Source organism: Strix uralensis, chromosome 3 (genome assembly GCF_047716275.1).
Source record: "Strix uralensis isolate ZFMK-TIS-50842 chromosome 3, bStrUra1, whole genome shotgun sequence".
NCBI classification, from domain to species: Eukaryota; Metazoa; Chordata; class Aves; order Strigiformes; family Strigidae; genus Strix; species Strix uralensis.
In genome coordinates, this window is record NC_133974.1 from 95,784,618 (window position 1) to 95,805,445 (window position 20,828).

At 39.3% G+C, this 20,828-nt stretch overlaps 2 protein-coding genes across 2 annotated transcripts in view; one reads left to right on the top strand and one right to left on the bottom strand.

Moving 5' to 3' along the window:
• The window catches only part of KIF6 (kinesin family member 6), a 172,326-nt gene extending 160,335 nt beyond the window's left edge, over positions 1 to 11,991 (bottom strand). The window contains exons 1-3 of the mRNA XM_074863494.1: positions 11,926 to 11,991; positions 10,918 to 11,027; positions 7,558 to 7,632 (exon numbers count right to left, since the gene is read on the bottom strand). Of these exons, the coding sequence (XP_074719595.1) occupies positions 7,558 to 7,632; positions 10,918 to 11,027; positions 11,926 to 11,991 (251 nt within the window). The remainder of the gene's footprint in view (positions 1 to 7,557; positions 7,633 to 10,917; positions 11,028 to 11,925) is intronic.
• DAAM2 (dishevelled associated activator of morphogenesis 2) overlaps positions 4,175 to 20,828 on the top strand; it is a 235,247-nt gene continuing 218,593 nt past the window's right edge. Inside the window, exon 1 of the mRNA XM_074863489.1 lies at positions 4,175 to 4,207. The gene's annotated coding sequence lies outside the window, so the exon portion shown is untranslated. The remainder of the gene's footprint in view (positions 4,208 to 20,828) is intronic.

A 20,828-nucleotide genomic window follows, 5' to 3' on the forward strand; every position in this document is an offset into this window, starting at 1 on the left:
CCTGACAGAACCAAGTTAGTTCAGGCTGGACCACATCACACACAAGGGGAAGCCAAGGGAGCTGTTTTCTATCAACCTGGAGAAAAGAAAGCTATACATCTACCTAATTACCACCTTCTCTTATGCAATGGATTGTTACAGAGATGGACCCAAACTCTTCTCAGAGTGGTAGGACAAGAGGCAGTGGTCACAAGTTGCAAGGGGGGAAATTCCAAGTGGGTATAAGGAAAATGTTCTTCACAGTGAGAGTAGTTAATCCCTGGAACAGGTGCCCAGATGGGTTGTGGGATCCCCATCTTTGGATATTTTCAAAGCTCTACTGGTCAAGGGCCTGAGCAACCTGATCTAATCTTGAAGCTAGACCTGCTTTGCTCTAGAGGTTGGACCAGATGACCTACAGAGATCCCTTCTGACCTAATTAATTTGTTGGTAGTAGGCATAATTCACATAAAATCATCAGCAGAAGGAAAAAGTAAGCAGTTCTTACCAGTCCCTGAGAACATGCTACAAACTTTGCTCTACTTCAGGCCAGTCTTAATGCATCAGTTTTATAACCACCAATATGACAGTCTTCCTCAGGGAAGCCAGAGTGCTGTGATTCCTTTTGTGTTATTCCAAATTTCATTATGAAAAAGACAAAGAAGTAGTAACAACCTTATTCTCAAGGTTTTGACATTGGCAGGTATTACAGACAATGTGGAAATCTTGTCTCAGCAGTCAGTAAATGAAGCTTATCCAGAACACCAAAAGCCATCACAGCAACAATGAAGTCTAAGATTTGCTTGCTCTGACACTTCCAACTTAATTTCTATTGCAAGACATACTTCTCAGTCTTCAAAAGGATTAAAAAGATCATTTAAGTAGATGCATTTAAGCTACCTGCATTTTTTATTATTGTTTTGTTTTAAAATGGAAAAGTTCAAAGTGAAAGGTTTTTACTAGGTTTATAATATGAACAAATAAAACATGTTTAATTGTTTAAATGAAAAAAAAAAAGGCCTTATTAAGTAAGAACTAAATTCTGTGAGTGTTTATATGTAGATAAGAGAAAATCCTGGGGACAAGAAATAAATTTCAGCTTTAAAAATTAATTATTTTGATTTTGTTAGTTTATTTCAGCTTCATATTATTATTTTAACTTGAGTTCTGACATCTTCATTTTAAATGACTGGTAGTGTAAAGGCATGTAGTTGGAACAAATATTCAGTAACTATTAAAATACTAGACCACTGAAAAAAGCAGAAAACACAAGTATCTTTGATCTTGGGATACCTACCGTCAGCCCTCTCCTCATCTCAGCTTTTGCTGACCTGAAATATTTTACCAATGTCCCTCACTTTCCTCCTTTCTATTTCAGAAAACCTCTATTCATAGTTATTTTATTAAAAAAAAATTCAACACAGTCCTGGCAAAACCAGCCCCCAGACATAATATTTAAGATAAAAAGAAGGAAGAACTTCATTTGCAGGATCTGGAAAACAAGTTTTCAGGGAGGATTTGTCTTTACAGAGACTCAGTATTTAGGTATCTTCTATCACTTGGAGCTCAGATTAAAGTTTCTTTTAATTAAAATAAATTAAGTATCTCAGTATGACATTTTTTCTTTATGTCTTTGCTGGATTTATGGAACAAATCTAATTTGGTAAAAGGGTTTTCCTAAAAAAAGGAGGTGTAATACAATTTCTTATTTTAACTAAATTCTCTAGATATATTTAGAATCCCACAATAAGCACTGCAGAAGATCAGTGACACAAAGAAACTCTGAATCAAAGTTATCAGGCTGTAACATATAAGTAGCCTTCTTGAATAATTCTAAACTCTGTAATTTAAGTCAAAATAAACATAAGCAACTAATAGTCATTTGAGATGAAACATTAATGAAGCTTTTCACTTTTTATTGCCTCATAATTGTACTCACTTTCAGGGAGAACTGCTAGCATTACTGCTCCATTTTCTCAATTCAGGGGAAATATTAGGCTACATTTGTTTCAAGCTGACATCCAAAAAAATGTGTCCTTTCACTAACATAGATTCTACAGGTCTTTTGTACCTAAATCACCCACATCAGCAATAATACAGTTGTGATGCAAGGTTGCCTGCAGGTGAGCCAGGCTACTGCTTCCCACACTGTGTCACAATTATATCCAGGTCAGAATGGATAATTGTTCATACAAATATTTGACTACATTTTACTTGGCAAAGTAGAATGGGATAAAGCCCTGGAGGGAAGAGGGGCCCAAGAAAGCGGGTTAATATTCAAGGATCACCTCCTCCAAGCTCAGGAGTGATGGATCCCAACAAAGAGGACGTCAGGTAAGAACGCCAGGAGGCCTCCATGGATGAACAAGGAGCTCCTGGACACAAAAGCTCAAACACAAAAAGGAAGCCTACAGAGGGTTGAAGCAAGGACAGGTAGCTTGGGAGGAATACAGAGAAACTGTCCAAGCAGCCAGGGATTAGGTTAGGAAGGCCAAAGCCCTGATAAAAATAAATCTGGCCAGGGATGTCAAGGGCAACAGGAAAAGCTTCTGTAGGTATGTTGGTGATAAAAGAAAGACTAGGGAAAATGTTGGCCCTCTCCAGAAAGAAACAGGAGACCCGGTTACCCAGGATATGGAGAAGGCTGAGGGACTCAATGACTTTTTTGCATCAGTCTTCAGCGGCAAGTGCTCCGGCCACACCACCGAAGTTGCAGAATGCAAAGGCTGGGACTAGGAGAATGAAGAACCACCCACTGTAGGAGGTCAGGTTTGAGACCATCTAAGGAACCTGAAGGTGCACAAGTCAATGGGACCTGATGAGATGCATCTATGGGTCCTGAGGAAACTGGTGGATGAAGTGGCTAAGACACTGTCCATCATATTTGAGAAGTCATGGCAGTTCAGTGAAGTTCCTGCTGACTGGAAAAAGGGAAACATAACCCCCATTTTTAAAAAAAGGAAAAAAGGAAGACCCAGGGAACTACAGGCCAGTCAGTCTCACCTCTGTGCCCGGCAAGATCATGGAGCAGATCCTCCTGGAAACTAAGCTAGGGCACATGGAAAATAAAGAGGTGATCAATGACAGCCAACATGGCTTCACTAGGAGCAAATCATGCCTGACAAATTTGGTGGCCTTTTACAATGAGGTTACAGCGTTGGTGGATAAGGGAAGAGCAACTGATGTCATCTACCTGGACTTGTGCAAAGCATTTGACACTGTCCCACGTGCCATCCTTGTCTCTAAATTGGAAAGATACAGATTTGGTGGATAGACCACTCAGTGGATAAGGAATTGGCTGGATGGTCGCACTCAAAGAGTTGTGGTCAATGGCTCCATGTCTAAGTGGAGAGCAGTGATGAGTGGCATTCCTCAGGGGTTGGTGCTGGGACTGGCGCTATTTAACATCTTTGTTGGAGACGTGGACAGTAGGATGGAGTGCACCCTCAGCAAGTTTGCTGACGACACCAAGCTGTGTGGTGCAGTTGACACACTGGAGGGAAGGGATGTGCCATCCAGAGGGACCTGGACAGGCTTGAGAGGTGGGCCCACTCGAACCTCATGAAGTTCAACAAGGCCAAGTGCAAGGTCCTGCACATGGGTCAGGGCAATCCAAAGCACAAACAGCCTGGAGAGAAGAAGGCTCTGGGGAGACCTTATTGCGGCCTTCCAGTACCTAAAGGGGCCTACAGGAAAGATGGGGAGGGACTCTTTATCAGGGAGAGTAGTGATAGGAGAGGGGTAACAGTTTCAAACTGAGAGAGTGTAGATTTAGATTAGATATAAGGAAGAAATTCTTTACTGTGAGGGTGGTGAGGCACAGAACAAGTTGCCCAGAGAGGCTGTGGCTGCCCCCTCCCTGGAAGTATTCAAGGCTAGGTTGGACGGAGCTTTGAGCAACCTGGTCTAGTGGAAGGTGTCCCTGCCCATGGCAGGGGGGTTGGAACTAGCTGATCTTTAAGGTCCCTTCCAACCCAAACCATTCTATGATTTTCTGTAAGAATAAGTAGCAGAAAAAAACAGAAAAGAGTGAAGTACTTTGTCCTGGGTTTGGCTGTGACAGAGTTAATTTTCACAAGAAGCTGGGAGGGGGCACAGCTGGGATAGCTGACCCAAACTAGCCAAGTGGATATTTGATAGCATATGATGTCATGCTCAGTATCTAACTGGGGGAGCTGGCTAGCAGCAGGAGGAGGGATCGCTGAGGCTGAGCATCAGGTTCTGCTTGGTGAGCAATTGCATCGTGCATCACTCGTTTTATACATTCTTTTAATAGTATTATTGTTATTATTACTTCTTCTCTCCTTGTGTTGTCCTATTAAACTGTTCTTATCTCCACCCACGAGGTTTTACTTTTTTCTTCTGATTCTCCTCCCCCTCCCACCAGGGCTGGGAGGAGTGAGCAAGCGGACGAGTGTTGCTTAATTGCTGGCTGGGCTTAAACTACAACAGTATATTACAGATGCTAATTCTAAGGATAAACACAACACATGAGAAGAAACTAAAATCTGTGGCAATGGGAGTAAAAAACATAGGTGATTGCCATTAGGTTTATAAAAAGCTGAGCTGTTTCTTATTTGCATGATACATCTGAAGAGAAAATATTTCCAATGTTATTCTTTAATAAGTCAACACAAAACACTAGCCATATTAGAATTGAAAACAAAACTAATGCAAAGCACTAAGATTTTCTACTTAATTTCTTATTGCATTCATCATCACAACACTAATATTGATGCATTACAAGAGTAACCTTGTTCTGTTATTAGACTAAAGCAATGCTTGTTAGCAAACTCTGAAAGGATGTTATTTATTTTCTCTATTTTTGATATTGATAGAATAGTGCTGCTTCTTAAAGATCAAGTTAGCTCTGCAGAAAAAAATATCAACAATATATATTTAAAAGGGAAATAGAAATCCACAAACAAATAATAAAAAGAAACCAAGTAAGAAATGACTCAAGCATTAACAAAAAGTATTAAAAAAAAAAATCAAGCAAATCACATGCTTATAATGGTTTGCAGAGGCTGGCACTTTTGACTGAAGAAGCAAATTAAATGAACTAATGTCTGGTGCCTCTGAAACCACAGGCAAGATGACAGTGTAACTGGACTTAAAGAGAGAAAAGTAGTGGCCCAACATCAAAGAAAGCAGACTTAAAAAGAAAAAAAAAAAAAAAAGAAAAGGAGAAAGTTGCATCCAATTTCCATCCATCCAAGAACAAACTAGAACAATTTTAGAATCCTGAACATTGCATTACTGTTTTTAGTTTAAACAATGCCCAAGATTTTTTTTCTGAGCATTCAAGTCTGTAACTGAATTTTCTCATGACTGCAAGTATGCATGGCAAAAAGCCTCAAAATGTTACTGAACTATTTCATTGATACTTTCTACTACTTTCTTTTCCCTGGTGATACACAGACAAAAACTGTTCCTTTAGTAAAGTGATTTCAACAACAGAAACGAGTGGATTTTCAACAGTTTTTCCCTGCAAGAGAATGTTGACTTAGAAAGAAACAAATAATGAAGAACATTTTGCTAGGAAAGACTGTGGTCTTTCAGAGTAACTGGGCAATTCTTATTGTCCCACAATGGAAAGGAAAATTGAGTCATTAACTACAGAGTGAAACAAATTTCAGGCACAATTCAGGACTCTATTAGCCAAGGAACCTCATGACTATGAAGACATTTTCAAATATGTATTTTTGCCTAAAAATAGGTAAAAGTTAAGGAAGAGGATGAGAAACAGGAACATACTTCAGGTATTGCCTACTCCACTATAAAAACACAAGCAAAATTATCCTTCAGTATTATCAGTAAAAATACAAACATCAATTAGAATACAAGCGGTAACATATTATAACACTCGGAGTCAAAATAGTCTTGATTCAGTGAAGAATGATTTTACAAATCAATTTTAGCATTAAGGACTCAGCTATTTGGATAATTGTATGCCTAAACACCACTGATTTTAATAGCATTTAAAGTACTTTGAAGTACTTAAAAATATCTAAAAATCAAAACTAAAGTCTACATAGTGGAGCAAATCAATGTATAAAACGCTTGTATCAGCCAACACTGAAATAAAAGGAAAACAATACCACTTCCTGTTTATTTGAGCACTGTGTAGGTGAATTATTCAAATGGAAAACCTTTCCATATTTTAGCAAAACACTCCAAAGGGGGGGAAAAAAAAAAAAAAGACAGTCAGCCTGTTGCTAGTTAGCTTTGATACTCTTGAGTTTTTGTTGAGTATAATTCAATCCATGTAACGACAAGACTTTTAACCCTTCTCTTTCCAAGCACAGTCAAATAAAATAAAGAATTTTTTTCTGCAGTCACCATTAAACCTAGAAATATTTAAAGTTAAGTAAATGAGTTAACCTGAAGCTATATGCTATAAAGTCAGATAAGCAAGGAAATCCTTTTTGGGTGAAAGAAGAAGACAACAAAATTTTTTAAAGTATATTTAACTTATTCTAGTGAAGTTTCAAGTTCATTTGCACTGTCAATTACCCTCCTGCTTTTTGTGGGACTTTTAAGAAGAAAATAGACGGGAAAAAATAATCAAAAAAATAAAATTATAAAGAGCTAGGTATAATTTTACTTCCAAATATCAATTTGAGAAATATTAAGTGTCCAGCTGAGGATGTCTGTTTTCCTACAGTGCAAAACACGTGACAGTGCAATAGGCTGAAGAATAACTTGCAGAATTATAGCTTAAACCAATGGATGGGTCAGACAATGAATGAGAAAGAACTCGGTATTTAAAGTAATACTTCCCAATGTCCTACGAGTTTGAATTCTGAGCAGTAAGTTTGATAAACAAAGAAACATTATGCAGAAATTCTTCTTCCTTCAGTGTGTGATTTTCACCCCTACTAAAACCAGTACTAACTTCAGCAATGTGAGCATAAGATGAGCAAAGAGAATGGCATTTTGGAAAATCCACCCGATTCAGAGTGGCATTCAACAAATGAAGAGGGCTTCTACATCAGTCTTAAATGCTTGCCTTCACAAACCCTAAATTATGAGCATTATTTGATTATTATATGGAGAAAAACAAGAACAGTGCCAACATCACTGCCTTACACATTAAGACAAAAATAACAAGGGCAAAATTTGAGAATATTTCCACAGGTATTAGTTCATGAGTGTCCTTACCTTAATGAAAACTAAACAGGGGGATAAGATTTTCATTAGGTTTCCCCCTTCATGGAGCTATATAGGGAATACTTTTCTCAGATGATGAAGTGAGCTTATATTATAGATAAAAGCCTACTTTGCAATGAAGTGACAAAAACCTAATTGGACATGGATTTCTATACTTATGCAACAAAAGAGGCAACAGCAGCAGTGCTGTTTTAGGAGTTAGAAATGGAACCTTACTATACACAAAATTCTCAGCGGATTGTTGCATATCTCCTAGATTCAGACATACCAGTATTTAGAAAACTAAAACATCAATCCACTTTTACAGCAGCAAGACAAACACTTGCCAGCTCTCCTCCAAGTAATACAATGAAAGCTATTTTTGACCCTGTGTTACTCCAATTACTTACAAGATCAACAACGTACCATTCTGCTACTGGTTTGGCAACGCTGTCAAAAACCACATCTTGTTTTGCCTCTTGATCAAAAATTTTCTGAAATCTGAAAATATTAAGCAAATAATAATTGTATAGAATCTTAAAACACTACTTGATTCATACATTTTTGTTTGTGTTTGTAATAGTCAATGTTTACATCATTAGGCTTACATAACTTAGTACAATGTTTTCCCTGTAGTCTTAACCACAGCGTGCTGTTGTGCTATTGTACATAAATAGGCTGTACACAGTGCTGCTTTGACAAGATCTGTACAATAAAATCCTCTGATAAAATGATGTGGCTTAGAAAAAAATAAACCGTACTTTAAATCTATCAAGAGAATCAGTGTTTGTAACTGGCACCACACTGAAACCTGGATAAATAGATTACACTACAACCGAATACAGCATCCCACCAGTACAGCCCGGCTCATGCTTTTTCATAACTACTTCCTTCATTCTGCTGCACAGTTACTGTAAGTCACAAGAAGATATTTAATTCAATCTAATTTTTGTCCCTTCCTATATAAAATATCTGCAGTTGTCTTACAGAATCATAGAATACTTGAGGTTGGAAGGGACCATCTGCTCCAATCCCCCTGCTCAAAGAAGAGTCAGCTAGAGCAGGGGTCTACCCAGTCAGGTTTTGAGTATCTCCACGCATGGAGGCTCCACAACCTCTCTGGGCAACCTGTTCCAGTATTTGATTACCCCACAGTAAAAATGTTTTTTTGATATTTCCTGTATTTCAATTTGTGCCCGTTAACTCTTGTCCTGTCACTAGGCACCACTGAGAAGCAGCTGGATCCATCTTCTTTATTCCCCCCCCTCCCCATCAGTTGTTTATGCACATTGATAAGATCTCCTTAAGCCTTCTCTTCTCCAGGATAAACAGTCCCAGGTCTCTCAGGCTCTCCTCACATGTCAAATGCTTCAGTCCCTTATTCATCTTTGTGTCCCTTTGCTGGAGCCCAGAACTGGACACAGAACTCCAGATGTGATCTCACTGGTCGTGACTAGAGGGGAAGGATCAATTCCCTTGACCTGCTGACAATGCTCCTCCTAATGCAGGCCAGAGGATTTTGGCCTTCTTTGCTGCAAATGGTGTATTGCTGACTCACGTTCAACTTTTTGTCTACCAGGACTCCAGGTCCTTCTCTGCAAACCTGCTTTCAGTCAGCCCTGAGCCTGATTATTCCTCACCAGGAGCAGGACTTGGCATTTCACTTTGTTGAACTTCATTAAGACTTCTATTGGCCCATTTCTCCAGCCTCTTGAGGTCCCTCTGAACAGCAGCACAACTATCTGGTGTGCCAACCATCTCTCCGTTTCATATTGTCTGTGAACTTGCTGAAGTTTCACTCGGTCCCATCACCCAGGTCATTAATGCTAAACAGTACTGGATCCCAATATTGACTACACCAGTGACTGGCCTCCAGCTTGACTTGCAACCCTCTGAGCCCAGCAGCTCAGTTCACTTTCAACACCCCAAGTGTGCACTTCTCTAGGCTTTCCCGATCCCATTCCTCAGGCAGCCTTCCTGGGTCACCTGACACTGCTCCCACCTCTTGTACACTTCCTTTTTATTTTTGTATTTAGTCAGGAGTTGTTTTCTCATCCATGCAGGCCTCCTGCTGCCTTTGCATCATTTTCTGTTCATCTGGATGGTCCATTCTTGCTTGGAGGAGGTGATCCTTGAAAATCAGACAGTTCTCCTGGACTCCTCTCCAGAGCTGTGTCTCATAGAATTCTTTCAAGATGGCCCCTGAACAGGCCAAAGCCTCCTCTCCTGAAGTCCGGGGTTGCGATCCTACTTTTTGCCTTGCTCCCTTCTCTCAGTATCTCGAATTTTGCTATCTCATGGCCACTGCAGCCAAGGCTACCCCCAGGTTTAATAACCATGATCAGCTCTTCCATGTTTGCAAATATGAGGTGCAGCAGAGCTTCTCCTCTCATCGGCTTTTTAATCATATGTTAGGAAGTTGTCATTCATACACTCCAGAAGCCTCCTGGACTGCTTGTGCCCTGCTGTGTTGTCCCTTCTATCTGGAACTGTATACTCACATAGAACTTCACTCACATAGAACTTCACTCACATAGAACTTCACTCACATAGAACTTCACAGGGCACTACGGACACCAGGTATACAGAAAGCCACCATGGACTGCAAGGGATTATGCAGTGTGTACAATATGACAGACAAATGCAATATACAAAATATAGATGCATATATTCTATCCTGCTAACACTTAATCAGTCAAGTAATCCAAACAATTGTGTTTGATATATTGTGGTTTATATTGAAATATTGTGTTTTCCCATATAAGAGAGTAAGAACAAAGAAGAATATCATTTGAGGTGACCAGGAGAGACAGACTGCATGAAAGCATGAATTTTATAGAGGAAAAAGAAATGCTTACTCCATAGCATTATTTTTGCATTGTTTTAAGGATAATAAGACATAGTGTTTCTCAAAATCCATCTCTACAGGCTTTTTAATAAATTATAAAGTCAGAAAAAAATATCAGCATTCATTATAGCTGGCTTGGGCATCTGCAACCTAAGCTAGTTTCGCATATTAATCCAGTTGGAGAGGGCAGTTCCTCTCTTCCCAAGCAGAACAGATTTCCTTAGCTGACGTAAAATGACATCAGCCTGAGCTGCAGATGTTTATCTGGGGCTCTCTTTTTTTAACAGCATAAAGGAATAAATTTACTTGATTTGGTACCAGAAAAAATAAAGAATATTCAACTTGGGAAAAGACAACCTCAATCTTGTCATTAGAGGTGGTTATATATCTAGTTTTCTTCATCATCAAAGTTTTGAAGTGTTGCCTCCAAGTTTTCTGTTGAAAAGATAATAATATTTGATTGATATTGCTGGTACTTATTTTTAGTTTCTAAAAAGTATTTACATTCTACAGCCATGGTTTTGTTCTTTCAACAATCTCTGGTTTTCTTTACCATGTTTTGGTTATGTCTGAAACACAGTTTCAAAACAGAGTGTTTTACATCAAGACATCTTTAGCCAGCCTATGCCAACTTATTAAATCACAAGAGAACACACAGTCCTGCATTCAATTTTCATACATAAATTCAAAACAAGCAGTAAAAATGGAAGAACTGATAAATGAAGATGCAATCTTTGAGATGAAACTTAGAAATTTATACTGACTTGCAGTGGATAGACAAAAACCATAAAAATTAAAATATTGTTGTATAAAAGTAAACTTATTTATACCAAAATAATTTCTGAATAGGCTTTTCCTGGTTCTGTAGATCTGTATCACTACACACAGTGATATCAATCACTAAAGGCAGAAGATAAAAAGTTAAGGATTATACTTACTTGAACTTGTAGCTCTCTCGTTTATTATTGACGAACCCATCTGCTAAATCACGTGGCACGATAATCTCCAGGCTGGACAGAGATTTCTCATCATTGTCAACTGAATAAATCTAATAAGCATGGATATGAATTAACAAAATAATTTTACCAATAGAACAGCATAGCCCTTAGGTATAATAACACTTATGTAAACTTAGCACCTGTAACTGTCTGAAGAAACACTTCATACAAATTTCACTTAATAGGTGAGCAGATCCTCCTTCAGCTATTATACAACAAAATGAGCACATACTAACATCCTTTTTGTTACCCTGTAAAGGCTACAATAAGATGTGAAACAGAAATGTAGCCTCTTTAACATAATTTGCTTACTAAACCACTTTAATTTCTGATATGTTATGAAATAAAAGCACAGCCCCCAGTGCAACCCCCTCCAAAGAATCTGGAAGAATATATTAGGAAAGACTACAACAGAATGAGTAGAACTGGTTTAAAATGAGAAGATGCTGGAAAAGACCAAACTGCACAGTTTCTGAGGAACGCTTTCATTATCTTTATTATCCCTTGCAAGGACAGCTGAAGACTGGGAGCTACACGTTCCCCTCCCACGCTCAGAACAGTGTTGTACAGCAGTGACCAGCGTCAAATTTTTTTCCTGTGGAGCCTTTCTGTAACACCGGGGCAAGAAAGGAGTTCCTCGCCCCCTCCCCCAATAGTTACAGTCTAAGCTCCTGTACTTTGTGGTTTTATTAACTTCGTAAGGCTTCCGAGTCCAGTACAGGGCCGTGGCTGTCCGCTCCGAACGCGACCACGTACAACCCCCTCAGTTCTCACAAGCCGGCCGGGCCGGAGGGGCGCGGATGGGTGTGTGGGACGGGACACGCGACCCGCCCGCTCCCTCCCGTCTTCAGGCAGCCCCGCCGCACGCAGGCCCACGGAACGCCCTTTGGCTCGACCCAGCCGCCCCATTCCTCCCCCGGCAGCACCGCAGCGGGCTCCCCTTCCTACCCCCGCCTGCTGCCGCCTGCCCAGCGGCTTCACCCGCGCGTACACCCGGATGGTTTCCTTCACCATCGTTGCCCGCCGAGCGCGGGGCAGCCGCCGGCGCCGCCCGCCTAGCAACGGTAACCACGGCACGCTACCCGGCCTGCACCGCGCCGGGCGGGAAGCGGCGGCGGCCGCGGAGCCCTCCCAGGCGCATCCGGCTCCCCTCACACCCTCGGGTGGCTTTGACGGGGGCTTGGAGCAGGAGCAGGAGCAGGAGCAGGAGCAGGAGCAGGAGCAGGAGCAGGAGCAGGAGCAGGAGGGGTGGAGGGGGGGGAGAGCAACCGGGCTCCATCTGTGAGGGGTGGCAGCCACCCCCGCCTCAGGTGGGTGACTGCCTGCTTGGCCGTTAATGGTAATTTCCCTCCAGCTGTTTTCCCCGAGGCCGAAGTGTCATGCCTGTGAGAAAAGGGAGCTTGTAAACACCGCCCAGCCAAGAGGTGCGGTGTCCATATGGTGTGTGGACCGCTCCATTGGCACGCCAGAAATTCCCTGCCAGATCTGTGGGGTTGTGCGTTACCTGTGTGTCCACACGGCCCCCCACCAGCTGAAACCACCCGTGTAAGGCCACTTGGTTCAAGAGAAGTGTCTGTTAACCAGTTGAAACATCAGAAAGCGAAACTGAGGGGAAACAGCAAGATTACATGCAATGAAAACATCATTTTTAAAAATTCTAACATAAAAAAGGTTCTGAAAAAACTGCAAGTGAGAAATAGAGGGTGTCGTCTTGTTACAAGAGCTAGATTTATACAGAAGTAAAAAATTTTAAAAAAAATAATAAAGTAATAACCCCCCCCCCCCCCAACTTTATTCTGGGAAGTGGTTACCAAAGAGTCACACAAACAACATGATAGTATTTTGTTCTCGGTTTTAGTGAAACAGTGGTAAAGACCAGCTTACAGTGATTACAAGTCCACTACTTTAAATTAAGTGGAAAATCAGAGACTTGATTACGGAGGAGGATAGAAATTTCTTTAAGTCAGATATGGTAAAAATATGTTGAACTTGTATTCCAAATAAGAAAAACACTAGGGGAAAGGTTTTCTGTCCCAACTGAACAAATAACTGTCTCAGAAAGCATGTGAGGCATAAGTAGTGAGCCTTCAGGGAATGAAATGGAAAAGGACTAATCACCAACTGAAGTCGAGTGCAAAAGTCAAAAGGGTAAAAATGAAAACAAATGGAAAATATTATTTGGTGATTAAATAGAGAGTGAAGGAAAAACAGGACATTGGAATGGGATAATGGAATAAATAGTGAGTATCTTCTCAGCATTGCTCCAAAACTGCAAATGAATTTTGTCCCTTGTCAGTAGGGATGGGGATACTGCAGGTGATATTAGACGCAGAAATGACTAACAAGATAGAAGTGTGAGAGGGAAATAACTGCAGCCAAGAGGGAAGCAGAACCCACAGAGTTCAATTAATTTCGACTGGGAGATGGGGATTTGGGAGGTAAGAGTAGGTGATTTCAGTCCCAGAATTCTGAACAAATTGGGATGTTTAACTGAAGGTCCAGGATCTGTGTTTGTTGTTTTGTTTAGTTTTGTATGGAACAAGTGCAAGAGAGTACAGTATTCTTGGAAAACTGCAAATGTGATAGTCAACTGTGTTATTTAGCAGCTTAGCTGGGTTGTGTATTAACTGGGCAGTGGACACTGAGTCACTGCAGTTAGCTGTGTGCAAAGCCACTTTGTGTCTGGTGGTGTTCAGTTGCTGGAATATGGAGTTGGGTGAATGAGAATATATTGCTTTTGGGACAAAGTCTGATCAGCAAAGGGTTTAGGTGTCCTTCAACACGAAGTCTGAGCTGTAAACTCCGAACCAATGGCACAGTGAAGAGACACCCAGCTAGGTTTGCACAGGACTAGTCTGAATATGATATGGCCTGCACAGAGGAGCCAATGAGTCATCTCAGACTCAAGCTGCTTCCGGCATAAAAGCATAGTCTGAATTTCTGAAAGGGGAGAAGGAATCCTGGGCCATCTGCAGAATGGTCGCTTGCACAGCAAGAGAAGAACAAAGATAACAGAAAGGACTCACAATTATCTTCTAAAATACCCTTTTTATTACACAGCTGACCTTGAAGAAGTGCTAAGAGTGCTTCTGTGTTGTGCTCCACAATATATTGCCTTCAAGAATGGCATGTTAGCCCAGTGGCACCCAGCTCAGATTTGGCACTCTAGGCTTACTGGTCCTTCTGCAAAACAAAAGCTGCATCATTAATTTGAGCATCAAAATTATCCAGATTTTCCTCTTGAGTGAAGTATGTGGTATGTTGACTGCAGAAGACTGAAGATCAGTGGAAGAATTATAAGATTGGGTGAGAACCTAGTTAAAGGTGATCTATTATAGTTTGTTAAGAAAAAGGGTATTCTTGGGCTGTAAGGAAATTATTAGTAGACTTTTGTGAGGAGGCAGATCTTGTGTAATATTTTAATTAATGATTTTGTGACAAAAATGGGAGTGTATATTAATTAAATCCTGATGATGTGGCTGAGAGTCATATGTGCTGAAGAGGATCAAGATATCTAGGAGAAGATGAATGATCATGAGCATTAGAGGAGTAGATATGGATAACCATTACACGTGGTGTAAGTTGCAAAATCAGGCAGGCATGTAGGACTGAGGACTAATGACAAGACATTCTGCTACAGTCTGGAATCCCTTCAGCTAGAAGTGTCAGAAGATTTTCTGGTTGTGGATGTCCAGAGGACAGCTGCCAATGAAAAAAGGCAGCAGTGGTTCTTCAATGAATTGGGAACGTCTCCTACAAAGGAAAGAAAGCATTCACACTGTTGTACAGGGTCCTGGTGAGACCTCCAGCATACTTACTGTGTGTGTTTATGGTCAGTTCTTTTTATTTCAAGTTTTTGAATACAAGGGCTACTAGAATGATAAAGCTGATGGAGATTTTGCTGTAAGAGAACAGACCAGTAGGACTTGATTTATTTAGCAAAGGCTAAATGTGAGAGGCTATATATGTGTGTATAAATACACTATGAGGAACTGATGTGGAAATAAAAGAATCTTCTAAGATATAAGAAAAACCAGAAATAATTTAATGGGAATAAATGCACACTGGGAAGCAGAAGAAAATTAAACACATTAGGTGCTTGACTGGTCCCTTTGGAGAAAACGTGATAAAGTTCTGGAAGAGTTCTACATTGTAAGCCAAAACATGATCACTTATGTTAGCAGAGTTTTGACCTAGAAGGTGAAATCACCAACCTCTATTCCAAAAAGTCTTTTGTAAGATAATTGAAACATCTTTCTAGAACCATACTAGGAGTGAGAAGGCAAAGACGGTGTCAGTACTTTCTCTTCCCCTAAGCCACTCGATGGAACTCAACTTCACCTTATTTTGTTATCTTAACCATGCTAATATCTCCTTGCCTGGGTGTAATGTATATCTATCTTCTGTATAAAGTCACTGTCAATGAATAATATGGAGTTTCTTAACAAAAACATGCTCTCAGTTGTATTTTTTAGGCTGTAGGGAACCTTCAGTCAATTTCATAATCTGAAAAGCTTCAAGGCATACACTGCTCCCAATTACATTGGTCAACAGTTGCACATTTCCCAAAAAATATAAAATAAAAACCTCCAAGTCAAAGAGCTTCCACAGCTTGATTATTTATCTTATTGTGCATCTTAGGTCTTCATTTCGTCTGTGAGAAATCAACCTTTCTCATTTTACTGACTCATTTTCCTAGTCTCCAAGGTCTTTGTCTACTTCAGCTTGCCAGTAGAGAAGATAGTAAGAAACTGAATATGGTTCTTCTGAATCTCATCACTGTGGTTTTAATTTTTGTGTAGAGCTCCTGAGGTATTTAAATCCAAAGTTCAAAATAATGTGGCGGTGCAGCAAAGAAAGTTGTTTGCTGCTTCAAAGAGAAGAGTAGCACTACTGCTCACCAGAAGGCTGAGATGCTTGGTAGAGTACCCTCCTGGAGTGGGGAGTCTTGCCCTCTTGGCAAGAGTCATCTTCTTAAGGCAAATCCATCCACTCAGGTATGGTCAAGAAAGAAATGAAAAGACAAAACTTCTCCTCACTTGGTTCAATCATTCCAGCAACTTAAGGACAAAGTCAGGTGTTGTCTGCACTTATTTCAGTAGGTTGAATGCGGCTTCTCTTGTTCTTAGGAGTAAGAAGTGCTGATGAGTACTGTATGAGGTTCAAAGCCGTTTCAAAAAGAGTTCATTTTGTCCTTGAGAGAGCTTCTAGTTCAATAAGAAATTACCACTTTGCTTTAGGAATTAATGGACAAAGATTTATGTTGTGTGTTATACAAAAGGCCAGATTTCATAGCTTTAAAGACACTTCCAATTCCAAAATAGATAAACTCTAGTTTTTTGTGTCCTTGAGTTGTAACCATCTTACATGTGAGTATTTGAAAAATACCAAGCAAGGGAAACTTTGTGCCACTGTTGAGAGATACGCATTTAAGAATTAAGACGTATGGAGACCTAATCCCCTAATGTTTTGTAATAATACGTACTATCTCCTACTATCTTATTTGCTGAAGTAATGTGGGTATTAATATGACTGCTACATTTTCATAGGCATTAGTCCCAGGGAAATTTTCTCTAAACTAGCATTCTTTTTTCACTATTCCATGATGTAACTTAATTTTCATATGAACAGGGATTTGGTTAGAGTCCCCACCGTGTTGAGTCTACACACTATGTCCAGTGCCTGCTGGAAGCAAGAATCTTCACACATTAAAAAAAAAAAAGAAAAAAAAGAAAGGGACCAGCAGATTTCCAACCTCTAAGAGAAAATAAGGTAGAAAGATACAAGAGTAATATGACAAACAAAAGCCCTATTTTTAAATCCACAATTACAGAGTTGCTGATTAACAGAAATCTTCTCTTGAGGCCTAGCTAAAGAACTAAATTGGCTTAAAGTTTTCCTAAGATTTGGACAAGAGGCCCATTATTAGAGGTAACGGGCTGATTACAAAGATGCAGGAATTATAGGACATCTTTCTGTTACTACCAAACAAAAAACTTTTTCAGCATTTGCATTTCTTAGAACTTTGAAGAAAGTCTTGGAAAGTGGAGCCTGAAGGTGACAGCTAACCTTTCCAGATAAGGTACTGGTCTAGAGATTACATCTTATGCTGGAGGTCTGAAGAGTTTTGTTTTGCTTTGAATTTACTGTGTTTAAGATCTTCTTTCTGTCTTCCCTGGGAAATCACCTTGTACTTGAAGAATTTTCAGCATTTGCATTTATGCTAAACCTCAGAGATAAGTGTCAAACTTTCTTCAGCTCCAGTATTTGAGAAAGAGCACCACAGACACAAGCACCTTATAGGCTTGAAACAATTATGTGACTGTATGAGTTACAGGATCTGGCAATTACAGCAATTACATGTTTTAAAAAGGTCAGCCATTGCATTCTGAATTCGTAGTTGCAACATCAAAACTAATCGTCTGCCTTTACCGTTGTAGTTTTCTTCCAATTAAAAAAATAATACAGGTCACATTATATACTGGTGCTGGCAGCTCAAGGACTTGTGCTCCGTTATGTCACCTAGCAACTTAATATGCTTCCAAATAAACAGCCTTGTAAGTTTTATAATAGCGCAAACTTCCAAGTCCTTTCTTTTTTTTTCCAAAGTTTTACTTTTCATAGACTTTACTTATTCTTGGCAACTATCATGCCATTTGGCTAAGATAGTGATTAGAAGTTAGAACATTAAAATCTTTCCACAGATCAACTGGACATGATGAAGGGCCAAAACTCCTGCCAAAGTCTGAGTTTGTCTCATCAACCAACTCCTGGAAACATTAGTGCCAAATGTGTATCTTCTACATGACCAGAAACTCTTCTTAAATGACCAGAACTTAAGATCTGAAACTTGGCCTAAATTTATGTATAATATCTGTTGAGTATGTCATATGAGTTCTGCCAGAAAGAGTACAACCTTTATTTGTGAAAGGTGTGGTAATATAAAAACTTACGTTTCTATATTTGAATGGAATGCGAAAAAGTTGTGGCAATATTTTTTGATATTTCAGGTATCATCCCAAAGCCCTATAACCTTTGTTTTTTCTGTTTATGTGTTCAATATTAAAATGGTTAATGCTGTCATGTAAACTGCCTTTGTTCAGCTTTTAATAGTCCAGCCCTGTGAGAAGAGCTACTGTTACAATCTGTTTCTTAGGAAACAGTGCTACATCTTCATGTATGTTAGAGTTGCATTTGGAAAGTATCTTAAAATTTCACTGCTGTTCTGACAGTCTTACCGAACACATTTATATGTTTCCTAAAAATGTATGTCTCAGTACACTCAGCCAAGACAGAAAATCTTAAAATATCCTTCTGAGGGCTTATGTATATACACACTTGTATGCATATTTGTATTTATTTGTTTGTCTGTTTTAGAGTAATCCAAAATTCCATGGAGAAATGTAGGGATCCTTAGGATTCTGACTGCAACAGGCAACAAATCTTTTTTCCAAGTTGCTTTTTTTTTGCTGTTTTTTTTTGTTGTTGTTGTTTTGTTTTGTTTTTTGTTTTTGTTTTTTTTCCATCTTCTAAATGGTAAACTGCATCCTTTGTTGCAAACTACAATGTAAGAAGTGTTAGTAGGAGACATGAACATACTTCTAATGCAGTGCTGATGTTATCTGCAACGATTTCTCTACCTCCCTCCCACATTTATCTTTAGCATTACAGTTTTTCTTATCTGTTATTTTGTAATGAAACCTTCCAAAGTCTATTATTGATTTGTCTCTGTCCAAGGGACAGATAAAATGTTAGGTGGCCATGAGTAGAAGAGGCTGTGGGGTTTGGGGTTTTTTGATATGAAAGCTGGTGAGAAATTTAGATTCTTGTGTTCAGTTCTGCTCAACAAATAATTCCTTCTATAGTCATTGCATAACTAGTTTGTATATGCTCTTGTTTGAAGAGGACTACAGTCACATCAGCTTCAACAGAATATTATGAAACATAATTCTTAGTCATCATTCATTTATAATAAATCTTAGAAATTGAAGCTATGGATGAAGTTTTGTTGGGCACTGTGTAAGTTTAGAGTAAAAAAAAAAAAAAAAAAGGAGAAATATCCCTGTACCAAACAGCTCTTGAGATCCAAGTTTAGGACCGGGGGCAATGCAGGAAACAAGGAAAATAAAAGGAAATAATGTAGATAATATTAGCACAATAGTCAGAGGCTAGGATTCTCCTATCAAGCTGTTGTACAGACATTACTGTAATCAGGATTTAAAGAAAGTAAGTTATGTAATTTTACAGATTTTTTGTGAAGGGCTCTTTTTGGGAATGAAAGCTAGCATAGCAGGAAGCAAGGAAAGATTTGTTTGAAAGTGTAACACGAAGCTGATACTATTGATTGATCACAGACAGAAACCTACCTGCAACTTGGTCATGAATAAGGTATTGCAGAATGGATGAGGACCTTATAGACAGTGTAATGTAATAAAGAAAGAAGAGTTACTGGAGGAGGCACAATTACCTGCAGCATAATCAGAGTGATAACTGAAAGGATGATATTAGCAACAGCATTCTGAGAGTCTGTGTCTGGGGTTAGCGGATAAAAGAGGATTTCATTCGTTGGGGCCAGGTAGGAGGAAAATGCAACAATGCGAGGGACAGTGATTACAGCCACGGAGGGAAATTAAGTTTTGTAGTTCAGAAGGGTAAGGATGAAGGCCCAGATCTCGGTTTCACAATTAGCATTAAGTGAAAATAGAGGGCATGATGCAGGGAGGTATAGTGAAGGAAGCTCTAGAATATGAATATAAAGGATAACTCCAGCCAGTAAAAATAAGCATCATGTTTTAGGTAATGTAAAACTGAAAAGGAGAGAGGAAAATGAAGTATTATTTTGGAGGCAAAGGGAAACAAAGGTAGGAGACCACTTGAGGGCTTTTTGTTCTGCCTATTTATTTAGCTGGAAAAGACTGAAGTATGGTGTTAGTATGGGGAAAGTGAAGACATACAGGAGAGTGAGTAATTAAGAAAAATAGAGAAGGATAATAGTTGATCTCATTAGAAGATAGATTAGGATGGGGTGACTAGCACTTGAATAGATGAGCAGATGAGAAACTTTTGTATCAACAATGAGATGAAGGGAGTTTTACAAGAAGAGAAGGCAGTCTATAAGGAAGCAAAAGTTTGCATCATAATCTAAGTAGCACAGCATAGCTAAAACTAAAGGAAATTATATTTCCTGGGTATACTGATCTCAAGAAGCTGCCATAATGAGCATACATAAATACTCGCACAGGCTCACTGGTGCTTCAATGTGGATATAATACGCTCCAGCCAGGCGTGCCAGACATTACACATTTAGCTGCAGAGTTGGTACATACCTTTTTCTTAGAGGAGAAAATTAAGACATGGAGAAATTGAGCAATGTGTCCAGTTGTGCAAGCACAGCCACTAAATACCTTAAAAGACCAAGACCAACCTCCCCACTAAACTTTCCATGTGTTGGCATACTGTTGTAAACAAGGGACAAACAGGACGACACTAAATCAGTGCAGCGGTGTTCATGTGCTCTCATTTGCAAAGTAGCTGGTTTTCCCAGAGTTTGGTTTGGAATACTATTTTCCTCCCATATAATTCCGTGAATAGATGGGATATATGCATGCTGTTACTGAAGCATACAGCATCCCAGTAACTACGGAAAGTAGCATATCCAAACTAAAAAAACAAAAAGACTTGTAGAAGATTAACATCAAAGCAATGTAAAATTAAGAAGTGCTCTTGAACTGTTTGAAATTAAATAGTATAGCCCTTATTTAAGCACATTGCAACAGTATTTACAGTCTTTTTTTCTTTTTACGAGACTACATATTTTCAAGTAATGAAGGAAAAAAAAAAGAGTTTTAGTT